General features: G+C 40.2%; 1 protein-coding gene across 1 annotated transcript in view; it reads right to left on the reverse strand.

The window, feature by feature from the left end:
- Positions 1-13,013, reverse strand: part of LOC127352172 (protein kinase C epsilon type) — a 75,581-nt gene extending 62,568 nt beyond the window's left edge. Inside the window, exon 1 of the mRNA XM_051380358.1 lies at positions 11,827-13,013. Coding sequence (XP_051236318.1) covers positions 11,827-12,174 — 348 coding nt within the window. The 5' untranslated portion in view covers positions 12,175-13,013. The remainder of the gene's footprint in view (positions 1-11,826) is intronic.
- Positions 13,014-18,515: the final 5,502 nt, after the last annotated feature.

An 18,515-nucleotide genomic window follows, 5' to 3' on the forward strand; every position in this document is an offset into this window, starting at 1 on the left:
AGTTTTAGGGGATTTCTTAAAATTACAAATACAACTTTGTCCTTTCTCATGAACTACTGTACTTATTTGAAAAACATTTGCCCAACTGCATATGACATTTTTTTTTTAAATTAGTAAAAATAACAATATTCTAGAGGATTTGGAGCTCTGTGCCAACTATGTGAAGGTAATCTGCTGAGTGCTTTCCTTTTTTTACATGATTTACAGCCTGAAACCTAAAAAATTCTACCCATCAGTTAAAAACAGTTGCACAAGTACAAAAAACAGGACAGGAAGTAATAAGAAACAAAGCTAAAAGCAACAAGAGTCTCCGGAAATTAAAGAGAGGAACGTCACCAAAAGTGACTTAGTATCCATTATCTTATTATCTATTATCTTATTATCTATTATTATTGTTCTATTAAAGTAATACAACAATAATACAGAGGAATACAATAGTGTTTCTTATCTCATTTCTATTGCTGTGAAAAGTTTGGGTTGAGCTAAGTGGTGCTGACAGGAGCAGCAGGAGAGGCAGAGAAGCTTTCGTCACCAGCAGCTTATTTCTTGTGTGACTATATTGTACTGTATTATACTGTAAGTGACATACTGTACATGGACAGGGCCGCAGATGAATGAAAGACAACAGTAGCAACAGGGGGGTACCTGGGGAGCCATCCCTCTCTCCCTCTTCCCTTCTTTCTCTGGGAAGTAAACTTGGACACTGAAAACAGGAAGTAGGGCCTACCGTGTGACTCAAACACACTGCTGCTAATATTAGACTCACACACACACATACAAGCACACAGAGCCCTGCCCCCGTTTCCTTCGGTCCATGGAGAGGACACCCCTCTATTACAGCCCGCAGGGAAACAGGGTCAAGAGGAGAGCAGGCCTGAGCTTTTCCTCTATTCTGTCAGTGTGAGACTTTATAGAGGCTCAGGCGAGCTGGACTGCAGGGAAAATGTTAAAATGTCTCTGAGCAAGACAACAAACCACCGACAGCTCCAGGATCAGTTCAAAGGGCAAAACAGCATTTTAATGTTGTTGCTGTTTGAGGTGGTTCTTTATCATAACAACTTCACAATATTTTGGGTGGTTCAATATATGACAACGCATCTAATTTTAAGTAACTGATAACTTTACTTTTAAACTGCAATAATTTCCTCAATAAATGTACTGTACTAAAAGTATCAGTTTATATGATTATGATTATTTTCCATCAACTATAAGCTTGTATTTGTAGACAAAGTAGACAAAGCCTGTACCAAGAATAATCACACACATCATTTTCAGTGATCATGACATTCAAAACTGGTGTTATAGTCACTGATAATACCTAAATACTGTAGATGTCCACTGTTCCACTTATGGTAATAATGACAAACTGCTGGTCAGTGAATTCTGACACTGTTACTGACAATGAGCCCTAATGATACTGATGACAGCTTTGCATGTGAAGTATTTTATTCACGTGGCAACAGCTGCAAAAACTCAGCCTGTAAAATCGACTTTTACCTTAACCTACAGCTTGTTAAGACATTGTTAACCCCTTTAATCTCACTGAACCACCAGTTGGTTCATCATTACAAACTCATGCTGTGCAGCCATTCTTTGTTCAAACCCACAGAACCTTACTTAAAATTCTAGTGGAGAAATGTGTATCAAGGTATGATCAAGAGATCCAGAATGTCTTCATTTGATGAGATGGTGCAGGCATAAAAATTCTCTTCAATTGGAATATGTAAACACTATACAGCAGAGCTGATATATATATGACACTGTCAAACAGCAAGTTTCTCTATGTCACTTTAAAAAAAAACGTTGTTAACAGTGACAACAATGGATGTTAAGTGAACTGCAGACAGCATCCTGTTGCTTGACATATACGCGACAGAACGCTGGAAAATAAATATCATATTTATAACATCTGAAATGTTTCTATATTTTATATGGACCATTGACTCCATGCTACTCACTAGTTTGCTGTTTACAAATTACCCCATCAGCCAAAACCACAAAACAACCAACTCAAGACTCAAGCCACAGCCAGCCAGCCAGCCAGCCAGCCAGCCAGCCAGCCAGCCAGCCAACCCTACTTTAATTTAGGCTTAGCTAGTTGGATGCCCCTGCCTATCACTCTTGGCTAGTAGAAAGCAAACATTTGAACTGTTACATCATATAGATGGCGTTATGTCGTCATGCCTCTTAAATTGGCAATAAAAGTGATTGATACTGAGATCTATGATATATAAGAGCTATATGTATATATCTCAAGATATTGAGATATATCAAATAGAACACATTTTCAGGAAATAAACTAGATGGGGATGAGTTTCTGGAAAATCCAGTCAGTTAAATACCAAACAAATGAAGGCACTTAAACTATAAATACAAAGATGTCCTGTTAAAGTGTCTTCGGGCAGAACTAGGAACCATCAACAGGTTCAGAATCAGTATAAAAAGCTTTTCTTGTGCTTTGACCTTTCTGTTGCATAAATGTCTTTGCACAAGAACAAACGCTTAATTACAATCTGCAGCGAGACCGTGGAGCGCTCTACATTCCTCAGATGTCGGCAGTGACTGCTACAGTGACGGGGGAGGTCCCTTATTAACATGAAAGTTGTAGTGTGTCACGCTTTTGTCACTCGTCAGTCAGGGCTCAACTTGTTGTCATTCCCTCTGTCTCAGTAGAGTCTCCGCTGCCAGCTCCAGCAGCTGAACCACCACCGTTGACACTTTAAGCCGCAGGACGACCACACAGGAATCTGGCTTTGTCACAGTTGCCACACCACAGTGTAACAACCACAGCTGGGAGCAAGAAAACTGGCAAAGAGACCGCTGATACTCAAAACTGGAGATGTGTTTAATTTAGCTGTTTGTTTAGTCTGTCATTACTCTAATTTTTAAAATGTTGCCCATCACCGGCTTCCAGCGCCCAAAGTGATCATTTCAAATTGCTTGATTTTTCCAACCAACAAAATCCCAAATATATTTAATTCACAATTATATTTAACAGAGAAAAGCAGCCATTCCTCACATTTGAGAAGCTGGAACCAGTTTTTTTACACAATAATTAACTGATAAACAACTTATCATTTCTCTGCCAACCGACTCAGTGATTGATTAATTATTGTTTCAGTACGATTGCGATAACCAAATTAAAACAAACTTGATTTAAGTGTTTTACAACCAGGACTGGTTTAGTTAAGACATTAATGTAATTAATTATATCGTTAGATACTGTTATACCTTGGAAATTAAATGACAATATATTTTTGTCTGCATCTCACAGGCCTGCTGCAGCCCAGTTAGTCTGCATGAGCTGGGTGGAAAGTGCACTCACAAAATGTCATCAGTCATTCTGCAGGTACAAAAAGGGATCCAATGCCAACATCTGATGTATACAAAAATAACTTCTGAAGATGAATGTGACAATGCGAGCCAAGCTTCTGTCCTCGAGGCACAGACAGTTTATGTTGGATTGAAAGCAACTTCCAACTTCCATATCACTGACCATCTGACTGTCTCTGCTTACACAAAAAGCTGCTGCTGTTATGGGAACATCCAAAGGGAATAATACAGGTCTATGTCATAAAGAGATGTTCTAAAAGCAATAGTGTGGCTACATGAGACCATATTCCACCAAGGTTTCTATTCTGCTCTAACCAAGAGAGAAAACTGAGTATCTATGTTTGAGTACTATTTGTCTCACTCTTTTTAGCTTTTTTAAAAAACAATCAATTATGTGAAGCATCTCTTTTCACCTCAGTGTGACTGTGGGGTGTGTGTTCATATGGAAGTACTTGTGTGCAGACCACTTAGTCTGATGAACCTTAACGGAATTGATCTATGAGAAGAGCTGTGACTGAAATATCACTGCACAAACTACCTCTATTGCGGTCAGCTTTCAGCGGATCCATCTTCCTCTTCCCCTCCCGCTGTCTGCAGAGCGCACTAACCAGTTGTCCCCCTCCAGTCCCACTATTTATCTGATCCTACGGAGGAAAAGAAATACTTCTACATTTGCCTGAGTAAAGCTGTTGCGGTTACAAAAAGGGGGGGGGATTTTCTTGCTGTCAGATTATTGCGACCCAAAACCGGTTTCAGGTTTCTCTCTCACATGCACATCCACCCTGATTTATATTTACAGCATCTTCGCTCCAGTTCACCTGACATTTACTACTGGTTAAGTTAATTGAAAACAAAGACTTTTCCTAGCTGTAAACTAGCCAAACTCCCTGGAGCAGAGGTAGTCCTGGATGTGCTGGATGGATTTTAGCTGCGTGCTAGCTTGGATAACGTAATAAAGATAAGGTTACAGTATCATTAAAGTCTAAACAGCCTCAGGGTTGCTGAAAGGCAACTGAAAAAGACACTTTTATAAATGTTTAATTGTTTGGGATTTAGGGAAAGCCTGCACTGCAAAATCTAAATGAGAATCATGTAAATCTGACAAACATTAATTGAACTGATTTAATGTTCACTGATGGATTATACAACTCAAACGATCTCGTTGATTTCCACATACACATACACCAGAGGCTGCTTGAAATGGCAAACTCCTGAGAGAACAGAAGCATGGTTTTACAGAATAACTTGCCTCTCCCACCACTCAACCCCCGTCCCCCACATCCTCACATCCCGCCCTCATTCAGCCATTCAAAACTAGACAGCTTACTTCAACACCCTCTCTGTCTTGTTCTTGTCAGTCTCTCCCTCCCCTCGCTCACTGCCTGTTGTGTAGTAAAATCAAACACTTGTCTTCACTCTCGCGCCGCTTCTCTCTCTTTAATGACAAGTTCTAACAAGGCAGCTGCCTACACATGAAATCACTGTTCAGAAAAGGGCAGAAATTCCTGACAGATTTAGATTTAATCTGATCTCCTCGCTGCATTTTCTGGTCTTTTATACTTTTACTATTTTCTCTCAATCTCAGCCAGAAGCCCCGAAATCAGATCATCATATTTGCTGGACTGAATGGCTGTAACTGGAAATCAAATAAGCTCATTAGATGTGCTTTTACCTATCAGTTCAGCTGGAATGATGCTTATTCAACTCAAAGATGTGTCATTTTTCTTGATTTTCTATAATTCTTTGCATAATTACAACATCAGGACCATCTATTATAACCACTTTTTAAAATATTTTTGGGGGTCTTTTTGCCTTTAATGGATCGGACAGCTGAAGATAGATAGGAAAGGGGTAGAGAGGGCATGACATGCAGCAAAGGGCCACAGGTCAGATTCAAACCCATGACTGCTGCATCCTATTGTTTGACTCTCGATTGCTACCATTTCTTTAGTGAAACCATTTGTGTAATGTGTTTAAGCTGTTCCTATGAGCATTGGTGGTTATCGATTTAAACGTTTCTTTATTAGTGTTTTCTGAGTTCCGGTACCAATATCAAAATGATTATAACCCTTTTAATACATTTTCTAAATAAGAAAAACAAGATTACAAATCAGACTAGATTTCGGTACATTACACATTCATGGTACTTGATCCTACAGACACATTTCAGTTTGTACCAAAAAAGTACTGAACTTTGATACTGTGTCATACCTATATTGTGTGTACCACAGCACAAACAACACGTCCCTGCTGAGGCACAATTCACTTCATCGATTAGGGAAAGAATACTGCAAGAAGACAATCTTCAAGTTTCATTACAGGCCACCTCATGGTGGAAGTCATCCTAGTGCATCCACGTTTTATTCTCTTGTCAGTTCAGTAACTGATGGAATTGGAAGGAACCAATGAAAGCCCTACGGAGCACTTTGCACAATCCATTACACAACCATTTTCATATTGTTCTTCACGCCTGCTTGAGTAATGAGTTCAGTTTTTCAGTTTGTGTGTGTGTGTGTGTGTGTGTGTGTTGTGTGTGTGTGTGTGTGTGTGTGTGTGTGTGTGTGTGTGTGTGTGTGTGTGTGCGCGCTCTGGTTGACTAACAATGGCTTTGCTGGTACCATTTTCTGCTTAAGGTGACCGACAACAGGCTGTGTACAGGCTTGCAGGAGCACAACGACATTTAGATTTTTAGTCTGCAGTTAGTTGTTTTTTTAAATTACCAGGTACTTGTCACAACATGGGTTTAAGGTTTCTGTTCATACGCTCTTGTTAACTGAAATATCTGCTTCAGAGAACTTCTGATAAATACCAACTGATGCCTCTGTTTCCAAGCTAGTGCAGATCCTGTAGCCCCTGCAGATCCAGCAAAAGCAGGTCAGTACCACCTAAACCTTGCATCATGAGATACGCCCTCGGAAAAGGATGAAATACTCCCAGAATTCAACGTGCTGTGGTGTCACTTGATTTAATGTGAATAATAAGGCTATTGTATGCACAATTGCGGGGCCACTCTGTGTTCTTCTGCAAGAATACAGAGTCTGTGCTAAAGAAAAAAACCATGAGAAGATTAAAGGAGAGAGGAAAGTGTTATCAGATGAGAGGGAGTCAGAGACACAAACAACAGATGAGAACAGAGAGCTGGTGAAGCATTCAGGTGCAGTAGTACTCTGTACTACAGAAACCTTGTTGTGGTTTACACTGACAACATTATATGAACTTTTTCAGTTACTCCACTAACTTTTTTTGTCAAGTAACGAACTATGTATTCTATAAAATGCCAAGCACAGACAAGATATGTTTGGGATTTCCATTTGAAAAGTGTACTTGAAATGAGTATTACATATTTGTTAAAGATCCCCTCCAGAAATGTATAAAGACATATATAGAAATAATCTGGTTGGAACAATAATGTGTGTTTGATGTGTTGTTTCTCGCCAAAAAAAAAAGTCTAATTTCCACATTAAAATCATTAAAAAGGCATCTACGAATTCTGAGCACAAAGAAACTTTCCACTTGAATGAATGGGAAAACATCCTTCTAGTGTCAAACACTGCACATACAGAATTCTGCTCAGTGAAGCTCAAACATCACACTGTAGGAACAAGAAAAAGAACTGATTTTAAAGTGGACAGGGACTTTCATTTTATGTTCTTTGACTAAAAACTCTGAACATACTTTATGTTGTTCCTTTCAAGTGCACTTATTGAAACCATCTTCCAAATGACTATGATATACTTGACTATTTATTTCATCACAAAGAGTTTAAAGCCCCTTTGGTTATTCACACATTGAACGATGACAACCATGTTGATCCAGAAAGACAGGAAAGCATACATGAATGAAATATGATACAATAACAATGTGCTGACTAACCGTTACTTTCCTCGTGGGAAAATCTCTGATCCTGAAAGACAGGTGGGAAGAACAACACTGTGTAAAGCTCACCTGAAAAAGTTCCAAAAGTAAACCATGGCTGCACTGAACATAATGTATTTTTATTACACTGAAACACCATAAGTCTTTATTTAGATACTGCCTCTTTAACATCACAACACTATGCCATGAAGCACTGAAGTAAACAACGTACACATTATGATTTGTGGTCCATGTTTTTGTGACTTTGTATGCAACTTGATGATCAATCTCTTAAACAGACGACATATTCCTTTAAGTCCTTCATATCTGCAAGGATGAAAAAAATTGAATTCTTTTGTATGGGAACTTATCAGACACAACTCTGCAACTCAGCTAGAGCCCAAAAATAACAAACAAATCAAGCCTTGTATTCAGAAGCACTGTTTTACAATCTGGTTTTGGGCCGAGGGATTCTCTATTAACCTAATGGTAAAATTTAGTTGAGGTCTAATATTCCATTCACAGTATTAAAGTCTGGCAGCTCCTTTCGTAATATCATCATGGATATATGATCGTTTTACGGTGAGATATTCTCATTTAAAAAGGGATTTCTGTAAGAGCCAACATCCTGAACTGACTGAACAGAAGATTGATTGTCTCCCTGTACATCTAAGTGGAATAAGCTTTATATTTGGAAAGAATAACTTAACAAAAACAGCCTTTTTAGTTGACTCTGGACCAGAAAGAGCTGGAGACGTTTAAGACCACATCCTACCAAACCAGTACAATTTTTGCTAAGGCAAGGTCAGAGGATGAAAGGAAGAAAGTCCATAGACCAGATCCATGCAACACTGTGTGGTCCAGTTCTTACCATATCTCTCTTATGCATTCCTGTTTTCCTTTGTCTAATTTAACTCATATATTGTCTTTCAACCTGCATCAGACTTAAGGGGAAGTCCAAACTGTGAGTAGCAAAGCCAACTATCCATGGATACAGCATTAAAACTAGATAACTTATTCTGAAATGCTACGTGTGTGGGCAAAATCAACACAGCACGAGCCAATACAGATTAAATTGTACAGCAATAGCTCAGAAGACAGTTGTAAGATGGACGTACTACTAACATACAATATCAATTATGGGGATTGAAGGTCATTTACAGAATAATCTTGGGGTTTAAAATCCTTGCACATGGATACAGTAAATAGCTGTGCTAGGTATGTTACTGAAACATGAACTCTGTCACGGGTCATATACCATATCGTGAACTATCACTGCACTCATCCTTGTTTAACTGTTGAATTTTGCAGGAAAATAAGTAAAAAGTTGTTTGCACTAAAGTGTTAAAACCTTTCACTTCGCATTTGCTGCATCTTCATTCATTTAGAATTCAAAAGAATAACAAGCACAACTCCGGCAAATACCATCCTCAGTGTGCAGAAAATCTCAGTCAAGACAAAGGTGAGGAGGTAATTTGTTATCCTGAAGGCCATCATTACACATGACTGTCTCCCTTTATGCTCAGAATCAAGGCTATGGGCAACAGTGGTAGCAGAGAAATCAGGTGCAAATCACTGGAAAGGATTTTCTATCCTACAGCACATGTTGATGGTTTTTCAATCACATGCTTTTTTCCTCTCACAGATTTCCTCTTTGTCCCAACCTGTTACCATCACAATAACACATCAAACTTCTGAACTCAGTCCGAGCGTCAGTCGAGTAGATAAAGAAGCAGTACATCGTTGGAACGACCCACTCCTGCAGATTCATACTCCACAACATCAGGTGCCTGCATGTGCCACTGAAACTCAGCGGCTCATCCAGAATGCAGCAGCCCGGCTGACCTCAACCTACTTTAGTTCTCCCACACTACAACGCAACGCACTGGCTACCGGTGGTTGCTCGAAACCAATTCGAGACAACTACCGTGCTGCGAAAGGCCCAGGCACCCAGGATGTGGTCAAACCATACACCCCAACCCATCCACTACGCTATGCTACTGCCAATCAGCTTACTACTCCTTCACTGTGAGGGGAACTCAGCTATTGCTCAAGACAATGACGATGGTTTGCCGTCCTGGACCCTAAATGGAATGAGCTCCCCACTGACATCAAGATAGCAGAAACCCTACACATCTTCCATCGCACACTGAAAACTCATCTGGTCAGGCATGTCCTGGATCAGTTCACCGGGCACTGGGTTTAAGGCTTTGGAAACGTATAAGACCCTCTGTAAAGAGGCTGAAAACCCTTGTATGACAGACTTTTCTCAGTATCTTACATTAGCATTACTCACTGGGAAACTATACAGGCTGTTTTGTTCCCTCAAGGTGATGTCAAGTTTTTCTTTGTCTGAGATGACATAATGTATCATGCAGCTTAAGTCGAGACATGTTCAACCTGGAGTGCCCATGGGTGCGCCTTGAAACGTGCTCCTTCAGAAACACAAAAGGTGCAAAGCACTGAGGAGACTGATCAAAAGAATCATTTAATTCTAGTGAATGAAAACAGATTAGATAGTGACACCAGTTTTATGATATTTAAAACAGTTAAATGTCTTTAAAAATCCAGGTAAATATTTAAGGCTTAAAATGTACTGTAATGTCAAGGAAGCTTGGCTGGTGATAACTTGACACTTTGTTATAGTATACTAGTAGTCCCGAGATAAGACCTAACACACACAAGTTATTATTAAACTGAATCTTTACTGTCAGAACATGAAACCTCACTCCGCTCCTCCCAGTGTACTGTACTGAAAGATTTCCACCATGAGCTATATGCTTGGTGCTGTATGTTCTTTTCTCCAACCTGTCCTCCTCCAGTTTCATCATCTTCCTCTCTTTCATCTTGTGCGCTCTCTCTCTCTCTCGCTCTCTCTCTCTAATGGACCTGATGGCCTCATCAATAATACACTCAAACATCCGTCTGCTTCAGCAGCTTCTGACAACAATAAACAGCTTCTTCATAGTGCTGTGCGTGTGCGTGTGTGTGTGTGTGTGTGTGTGTGTGTGTGTGTGTGTGTGTGTGTATCATGCATGTGGCCCAACCACACCCACTCTCTCCTCTTTTGTAGCTCTGCTGTGGGTCACCGATTCATCTAACAAGAGCACAACAAAGGTAACAGGATCTATACTCGTGTGTGTGTGTGTGTGTGTGTGTGTGTGTGTGTGTGTGTGTGTACAGTGACTCATGTTGTACATCTGCAACACTTTCCAGGACAACACTGTTTTGCAGAAATGTGTAAATATTAAATAACATTGCTTTTCAGAGTTTAATGAAGCTGAAGTCTGTTTTTATTTCAAATTGCCGTATGAATGCCTATCTTTATGTGTGGTGAAAGACTGAAAGCTACCATGGTTGGAGAAGCTCTCACACGTACAACTCTCCACAGACCAACGTGATGGAGCCTTGCAGAGTCTCTTGAGCTCATTGTTTTGGTTTCACAGCCCACAACTGCTGAATATAGTGGAATATTTAGCAGCTAAAGAGCCAGAGATTTCCCTCTTTTTTACAAAAAAAAAAATGAGCACCAGAGAGAATGAATAATGGACTTGGCCAGAAACACGACTTTGCATGAATGATTATGTTGCTTCATGTCTGCTGGATGTGTAAATAGACAACTTTTTGCTAACATAATCACCATAAAAAGCTGAAGTGAGTGAAAATAGGGCTTTACAGCTTGTTCACCTGCTCCCGAGTTGTCAAAATATTAATTTATGCTGCTTTAAATAAGCATCTTCAACTCCCTGAGGCATAATTATGAGATACTAATTTCATTCTTTTTAATCTATGGTGTCAATAATGTGAGAAATCAATTATACAAGGTATAACACTGTAGTCTGAGTAAGTCAAACAAACTGATGGAATAACTCATAATAATGACTTGTTTTGACCATTCCTACATGAACGTTTTCATCTTTCTTCTCCAGCAGGAAGGGGCTCCAAACACAGCGCATGTTCCTCGCGCTACATGTTTACTTTTATTCGAGTATGTCTGTGAAAGCAGGACACAGAGCTGTGCTCAAACAATCTTCAGTTAATGGGTACGACAATTAATCAACAATGTGCTAAATTGTTGATCAAGATGAAATGCCAATCATTAAATCCTGGGGCTGCAGACCCTGAAGGGCCCCCCCCCAAAAAAAAAGCCTCAGGCTCTCAGATGTCACATATGTGCCCATTAAATTACAATATTAACTACATGGGCCGTGTATTATTAGCTTAACTTGTGGCTCGCCTTTCTAGTTTTAAGACTTTATTTTAGTCTAGGCTATATGCTATTAAGTGCATCATCTTCAACAGCAAGGGGCCCAAACACATTGTTTTTCCTTAGGGCCCCTCTGGACCACTGAAATGTGGGAATTTGGAGAATTTCTAATAAATATAATATCTTTGAGTTTTGAACCTCTGGACAGAGAAAACACGCCATTTAAAGACAGTCTGGTGAACTTAGTTGGAATTTTCACAATTTTCTTAACTTGTATCTAAAAGATTGAATTGGATCATTGAAAAAAAAATAAAAAAGCCATAATGAAGATACTACTACTTGTTGGAACCCTAATTATTGCACCTTTAAAATAAAGACTCATATTCCCACAAGCAGCCCCACTGCTTCAGGATGTCCCATCCCGGTCTTACCCAGTCCTCGAAGTGCTTGCAGCCGTTGTGCAGGATGTCCTCGAACTGGATGATGCAGTTGGCCACGAAGTCGTCGTAGCCGATGGGCGCGTCGTGGAAGACGGACAGCTCGATCCTGCGGCCGTCGTGGACCTCCGTGGTGAACTCATCGTTCCACGTGGGGCTGTTGGTCTTCTGCTTGGTGGAGGTCTGGCCCACACGGGAGTCGTCCACGTTCAGGGCGATGTACGTGTCCAGGAGGAAGGTCTGCGTCTTGGGGCCGACGGCGTGACGCAGGGACCAAGCCGTGGGTTTGAGCTCCAGAGCCTCGCAGATCTTGATCCTCAGCTGCCCGTTGAAGATCACCATGGTGGAGGAGAGGTCCCAACGCTTGGTGCTCGAACTGTGTGACGTGGTGGCAATGAAACCACCCCACCTTTCCCCCCGAACCACTTCAAAACAATGTACTCCTGTAACGGCTTGAATAACGGCTCTGTTCAACCGGTGGTCCTCCAGGCAGACACTGTAATTCCTTCCAGTTGAATATGACGGAGGAAACGCCAACTACGAAGCCTCTGTCTGTATTGGGTTTGCCTGAAAACGTACACACTTGTCGAATATTCTACAAATGTCCCCAAAAACCCCAACTGCAGCCGCAGAGAGGCGAGTGTTAACCCGGGGAAGCTTTCCTTAGAAGTGCACGGAAGAAACATGAATAGCTACCAACAGGCGAGACTTGGCGACAAACATGCGAGCAAAGGCCCCAGATGTGAGTCGGTCTGTCATGTGTTTTACCTTCGAGGTATTAATAAACTCCGTTGGCTGTTGCGGGGCGCCCTGAAAGCACAAGCCCGTGTTGCAGTGCACCGTGTGGCGGGTGGGAGGCTCCAGACGCCTGCTGGCTGCCGCCGCGGCGCATCGGGGATGTTCGAGCCGGACCGCTGCGACCAGTCGGCGGCTGGTAACCACCGCAGCAGGGTCGGGGATGGGTGAGGGTGAGGGGGCGGGGGGGGGGCAGATTGAGGCGGTAGGTAAGGTAGTATATAGGGGTTCCAGCTGCTCGGTGCACGGCCTGCTTTCAGCCACTGCTGTTGATCTTAACTTCCCGTGCACATACCTCTGGCTGCCTCCCCCCGACACTGCTCTCTGTCTCCGTCTCTCTCTGGTGCAGGAAATGCGAAAAACACGTCAGATTTCTCGGAGCCTGGTGTGACAGACGGGGGAGTGCGACTCAACCCAGACTAGGGAGGTGTTTAGGAGCAGCAGGGCTGGGGAGAGGAGAGGAGAGGGGTGGACGGTCGTCTGAGCTAATAAACGAGTGGAAAAAAGTGGAGAAAGAAAACGCTTCACATCCCACCAAGGTGCCCTTGAGCAAGGCTCTTCTGAACCGCCCAGGTGGAGCTGGGAGGCAGAAAGTGCAGAGTTGCACACTGCTGCTGCTCCTTTGTGCACCAAGATGTTGAAAATGCAGGAAAACAGGTGTGAAGTGCATTTTGTGCAACATGAAGCCCATTCATCCACTCAATAAAGGCCAACTCCATAAAAGATGAGACCTTAGGGGATGAATGTAGTAATATGTGAGGCATGCGTGGAATTTCAATGACTGCACGCCATATTAGCTATTAACCACATGACCATGGTGTGTGTAGAACTGGGTAAGCCTTAAAAACATCTAAAACCATTATTATCTCTTAAATTATGCACACATAATTGAATATTTAACAACATCTCATTCACACTGTGTGCGTCCTGCATGAGTTTGTGATCTTAGAGGGCAGAAATATTAGAGCAACTTTAGTGGTTGTAATCACTAAGGGGAGACATGGGGAGCATAAGGAACATTTAGGACTTGAATCTGGTCCAACAAGGATCAAATGATGTAATTAATGTCTCTTCCCTCTCAGTGTGTGACTGTGACGGAAATATTTACCAGCAGTTTCATAAATACTGAAAGAATAATGTGAGTCTTCATAGCTCATATTAAAATGATTGCATGTCCACCAGTGTAAAAATCACTGTTTTGAATAGCCACAAGGGTCAAATGAAATAGTCTGCATACAAGGGGCCAGACATAGCATGTGACTTGGCAGACACCAGAGACATTAGATTTATGCTTTATATACATACATATATATATATATATATATAAAGAAAAACATGGATTGCATACATGAAACTGTGTGTTTCTCCTGAGGCACAAATGGAAAAATGTGATTTATTTGTAAAGCCAGTCTTACCTGAAAGGGTCAGAAATCTGCTTAATGGTACAATAAATGCTGTGATGAGACAGATGTTGTGTACACGAATGTGTCTCAGTGACATTAGGGCAGGAACGTACTGTATCTGACTGACTCGGTACAAGGCAAACAGCACTTCACAATTTACACCAAAGGAGCAGCGCAGTTATCTGTACAGATAGCATTCTGCCATTATCTGCTGAGTGCTGTGCAGGGGAAATAGACTGGCAATTTAACATGTCAGTGCGTAAGAGAGAGTAATATAGGGTTAGTGAATAACACTTAAAATAAATAAGTTTCTCAGCATGAGACATGTTTTACGTGTTTTAGTCACTTCATCAAAAATATAAATTGATAATATTAAAGGACTCTTGAATTAATTTTGAACAAGTATGAAAACTCAACAGCTGTTTTTACATTTTTGTGTCGTTTTTGCGTGTGACTATTGATGACACCTGGATTTCATTATCTGTCCATCTGTCTTGTGCTTTCCTCTGTAACTCCATGCTGATGTGTTTAAACACTATCAACATAAAATAAACTTGTTGGCGGCAGCAGATTTTTAACAATAGTGGCTGAAATAAAAGTAGAATTCAAACACTCAAATGTTTGCTAAAAGCCTGCCCCAAAAGTTGCTGTACTTTTGGAAAGTAGCGGTAAGAGGATAAGTGTTTTGCTTCACTCTAATTTAAAGTTGCCACTGGGTTGAATAAGGTTTGGTTAGCAAGAGCTGTGTGGTGGGGCTGTTTCACATTCATGGCTGAACCTGCAACAAATTTAGTTCATTAAATATATTTTGGTTTAAAATAGATTTCCTATTGATGTAAAAAGAATATTCAGTGTAAGGGTGCGAACTGCACAGAGGTGAGCTGGGAACACCTCCAACACTAAATGTATACATTCCTTTGCACTTAGTGTGCAATGTGTTTTGCATCCAGGTCAGTGGATCCAGCTCCTTCAAAATGTATACTCATCATAATCATAATAATAATAATAATAATAATAATAATAATAATAAAAATAAAAATAATAATAATAATGTGATAACAATGAGAAAGCCACTCTAGTCCTATCTACACCATTGGCTATTTTCCACTTAATTATAAATTACCATGTAGGCCTCTGTCTCCTAATTCTGCTTTATTTGATGATTTGTATTTTCTGTAAATCTCCATTACATGTTCCCAACACATGGGATGTGATTTTAAACTTGAAAGAGTTCTGTTATGGTTTGAGAAATATTAGACAATTAAAAACACAAGTGAAAGTGCTGATATACTGTGAATGTTGTACATTAATGTTAAAGAGCTGCAAGCATAGATGCAATGTCACATTCAGCACGTAAACCTTGCAACACTGCTGACCCCTCCTGGTGATTCTTTGCTATATTTCAATCCTAAACCAGCTCCTGTACCTGCTCCAGCAAAAGGTCAGGTTTGGTCAAGAAGGCACAGTTTCAAATGTCAGTAATGTGACAACTCATAGACATACTGCACCTGCACAGGCAGATAAGTTACACAGAAGTGTTTGTGGTTGGACTACAGAAAAAAGGGAAAGAAACCACAGGAGATTTAGACAGGATTTGAACCTCTAAACTGCACTCAGTTTGAATCTGTTTGCTTGTCATTTAACCAGCATCATTTCGGTACGGTTCAGATTCATAAAAAAGAAGAATTTCTGTTTTTCTTCTTTTTTTTCAAATAGATGAAAGTGCATTGACTGATTTCTTTGTCAGGTTGTTTTTGTTCATCAGTGCTGAAGATATTCCATCAGGGACGCACAGCACAGAAAAACAAAGCATGTAAATGGAATGAAATCATCAAAACACAGCTCAGTCACATTACAGATTCATAAGATCTTTAATTTTATTTCAATATCTTGATTATCTCTCTTATAAGAGGATAACAGTGACTGGAATGGACTATTTCCAGCAGACATAGCGACTCGTCATATCAAGGAAAGCACAGGTGGAACTAATAATAAAAAGAATGGCTCTGCTCCATTTAGCTGTTATTACTTACACCTGTGGTTGACAAATCAAACTGTGAGAACTGTAGCTTCAACATATTGATTCTTTCATGGGGTAGGCCAACTGTGAACTTTGAATGTTTCCTCTGAGGGAAATGAATCACCATCCAGTTTGGATGTTCTCAATTTAAACTACAGAAAGGCAACAAATAAAAGCAAGCGTTTGGGAATGTGGACCCAGTAAGTTAAACTGGTGCGGGCTAATGTCATTGCTACCATCTAGTGCGAGATTGGTGGAAGTTCAGTCAATAGTTACAGTCTTAAAAAGCATTTTGTCTTCACAGAAAAAGTGAATGAAAATCTTAATTTTTGTACAAAGGGCCAAGAAATGTAACAATATTCCTATGAGTGTGCGGAGAATATGAACAGAGGTAATATTCTCTCTCTGTTTCTCCATTATTTGAAAGCAACAATATCCTTCTGTCTCTGATTTTTCCACCTTGTTTTCACATTAAGCACATCAGCCAATGTGTCTCTGAGCTCTGCAGATAGGAATCAATCACAGGCTAAGGAAATCCCCTGGACACCGGCCACGTCCTGCCCCCCTCCCCACCCGTCTCCCTCAGCTTGTTTTAAATCAGATGAACATGGCTTAGCAACAGTGGACTGGATCATACTGTAATTGTCATCACAACTGTAACTATGGTCACACCAAGACAGTAACATCCCTGCAGGAAAAGAACTTCTGTTCTGGAGCTTGAAAGGAAATTTTTTTCCACTGAGTGGTGGCAGGAATGAGGGAAAAAATATTTTTTTGAGTCAAAGAGGAAGTTCCCAACAGACAGTTTATTGTTCCAAAATAGTTACAGAAATAGTAACATACTTTTAAACCAAGAGAAATTACATTTATTATGATTTATAGCTGTTCATTTAATCAGTTTCAGTACATATATGTTTTCAATCTTTTCCCAATCTGTATTTTAAAGATCCCCTCTAAACATGTATGAAGACATGATGTTTTTTCTACAATACAAATTCCAGAAACTATGACTATGCTAATGTTGTTTATTTCTAAAGTTTTCCTGATGGACACAAGATGTCTCCAACGTAAAGTCCATTCTCAGTGGATGTGCACTGGGGGCTTCAAGTTTCTACATCACCCTTACATAAGTTGCACTTTAATATAGAAGGTACAATCCAGAGAGGAAAATCTTACAGATCATCTTATCTCTTATTTTCAAACTAATTCACAATTTCAATCTTACTCATTATCTCAAACATCTCACTAACTAAAGGTAATTTTCAGTATTTTCTCATCTTCTCTGAAGAAGTCCTTTTGAGGCATTTTGCTCTTAATTAATTAAATCTTCTTTCAGATGCATCCTGTGGCCTTCATCAGAGGATGGAGCCCAAAAAAGAAAAACTGAAAAATAATGAATCCAGAGTTTGAAACTGACTTTATGCGTACTTTTTTGTCTTTTGGTTGAATAAAGTCAATAATGAACTTTAAGCTTAAATATGTTAACTATGTATTTGTGGATAAAACTACAGATGCATCCAAAGTTATTTATTTGTATCAGTTGCATTAGCAGCTCTAAAGCAGCAGGGGCCGCCAAACATCAATCAAAAATCTGAATATTTTTATAATCTTTTCCCAAGGCTCATTTAATTCCCCTCTCTCTGCCATCCACTCACTCTCTCCACACACTCACTTTACATCTGTGTGTGTTTCGGTGTGTTCTTTCTACTTGTCTTAGTAAAATGGCTGTGATGGCATACAATATGCAGGCATGTTTTACAGCACATCTGCTCATTTAAACACCACGCAGCTGGCAGCGAAAGACATTAATATGGGCAGGGATAGAATTAGATGATGAGCAGAAAAGGAATGACATTGCATATACCTGCTCACTATTCTGCATATTCTCATAATCCCCATTCATCCACGTCCCTCTGGTGCAGTTAGTTATTCCGCTATTTAATTATAAACAAACTGTCAAAAATCAATATTAGTTTTTTTTTTTTTTTCCTTTTTTCATTTTCCTCACTGTGGGTTCTTTGTGTAAGCCAATCAATATTCCTACTTTGGCCCTCGGGGCGAGGTTAAAAACGATCTATAATAGAATTCAACTCAAGCAGCAGGAATAACAACAAGCCAAACCAATTTCCCACAGGCTAACAGGGAGGTTTAATACCACTGTTTGCTGTCCCTTTCAGCTCTAAACTAGTAGATTTATGCACAGAGGCTGATGGCAGCCTGTGTCCATCAGGCACTTTAAACTGGAAATGTTGAAATAGAACAGGAGGAGTAGACAGGAGTTAGATGACTTTTATTCATATGTATATAGTCAAACACACCAATAAAGATGAATATATCTAGTTACAGATGACAGAAAAGACCGTCCCGCCGCACCGTGTCTCATTATACTGACGCTTGTGACAGCAAACTCTTACAAACAATTAATTTTCTACTTCATAACCCACCAGTTAGTTAATGAATATTGA

Source organism: Dicentrarchus labrax, unplaced genomic scaffold (assembly GCF_905237075.1).
Source record: "Dicentrarchus labrax unplaced genomic scaffold, dlabrax2021, whole genome shotgun sequence".
NCBI classification, from domain to species: domain Eukaryota; kingdom Metazoa; phylum Chordata; class Actinopteri; family Moronidae; genus Dicentrarchus; species Dicentrarchus labrax.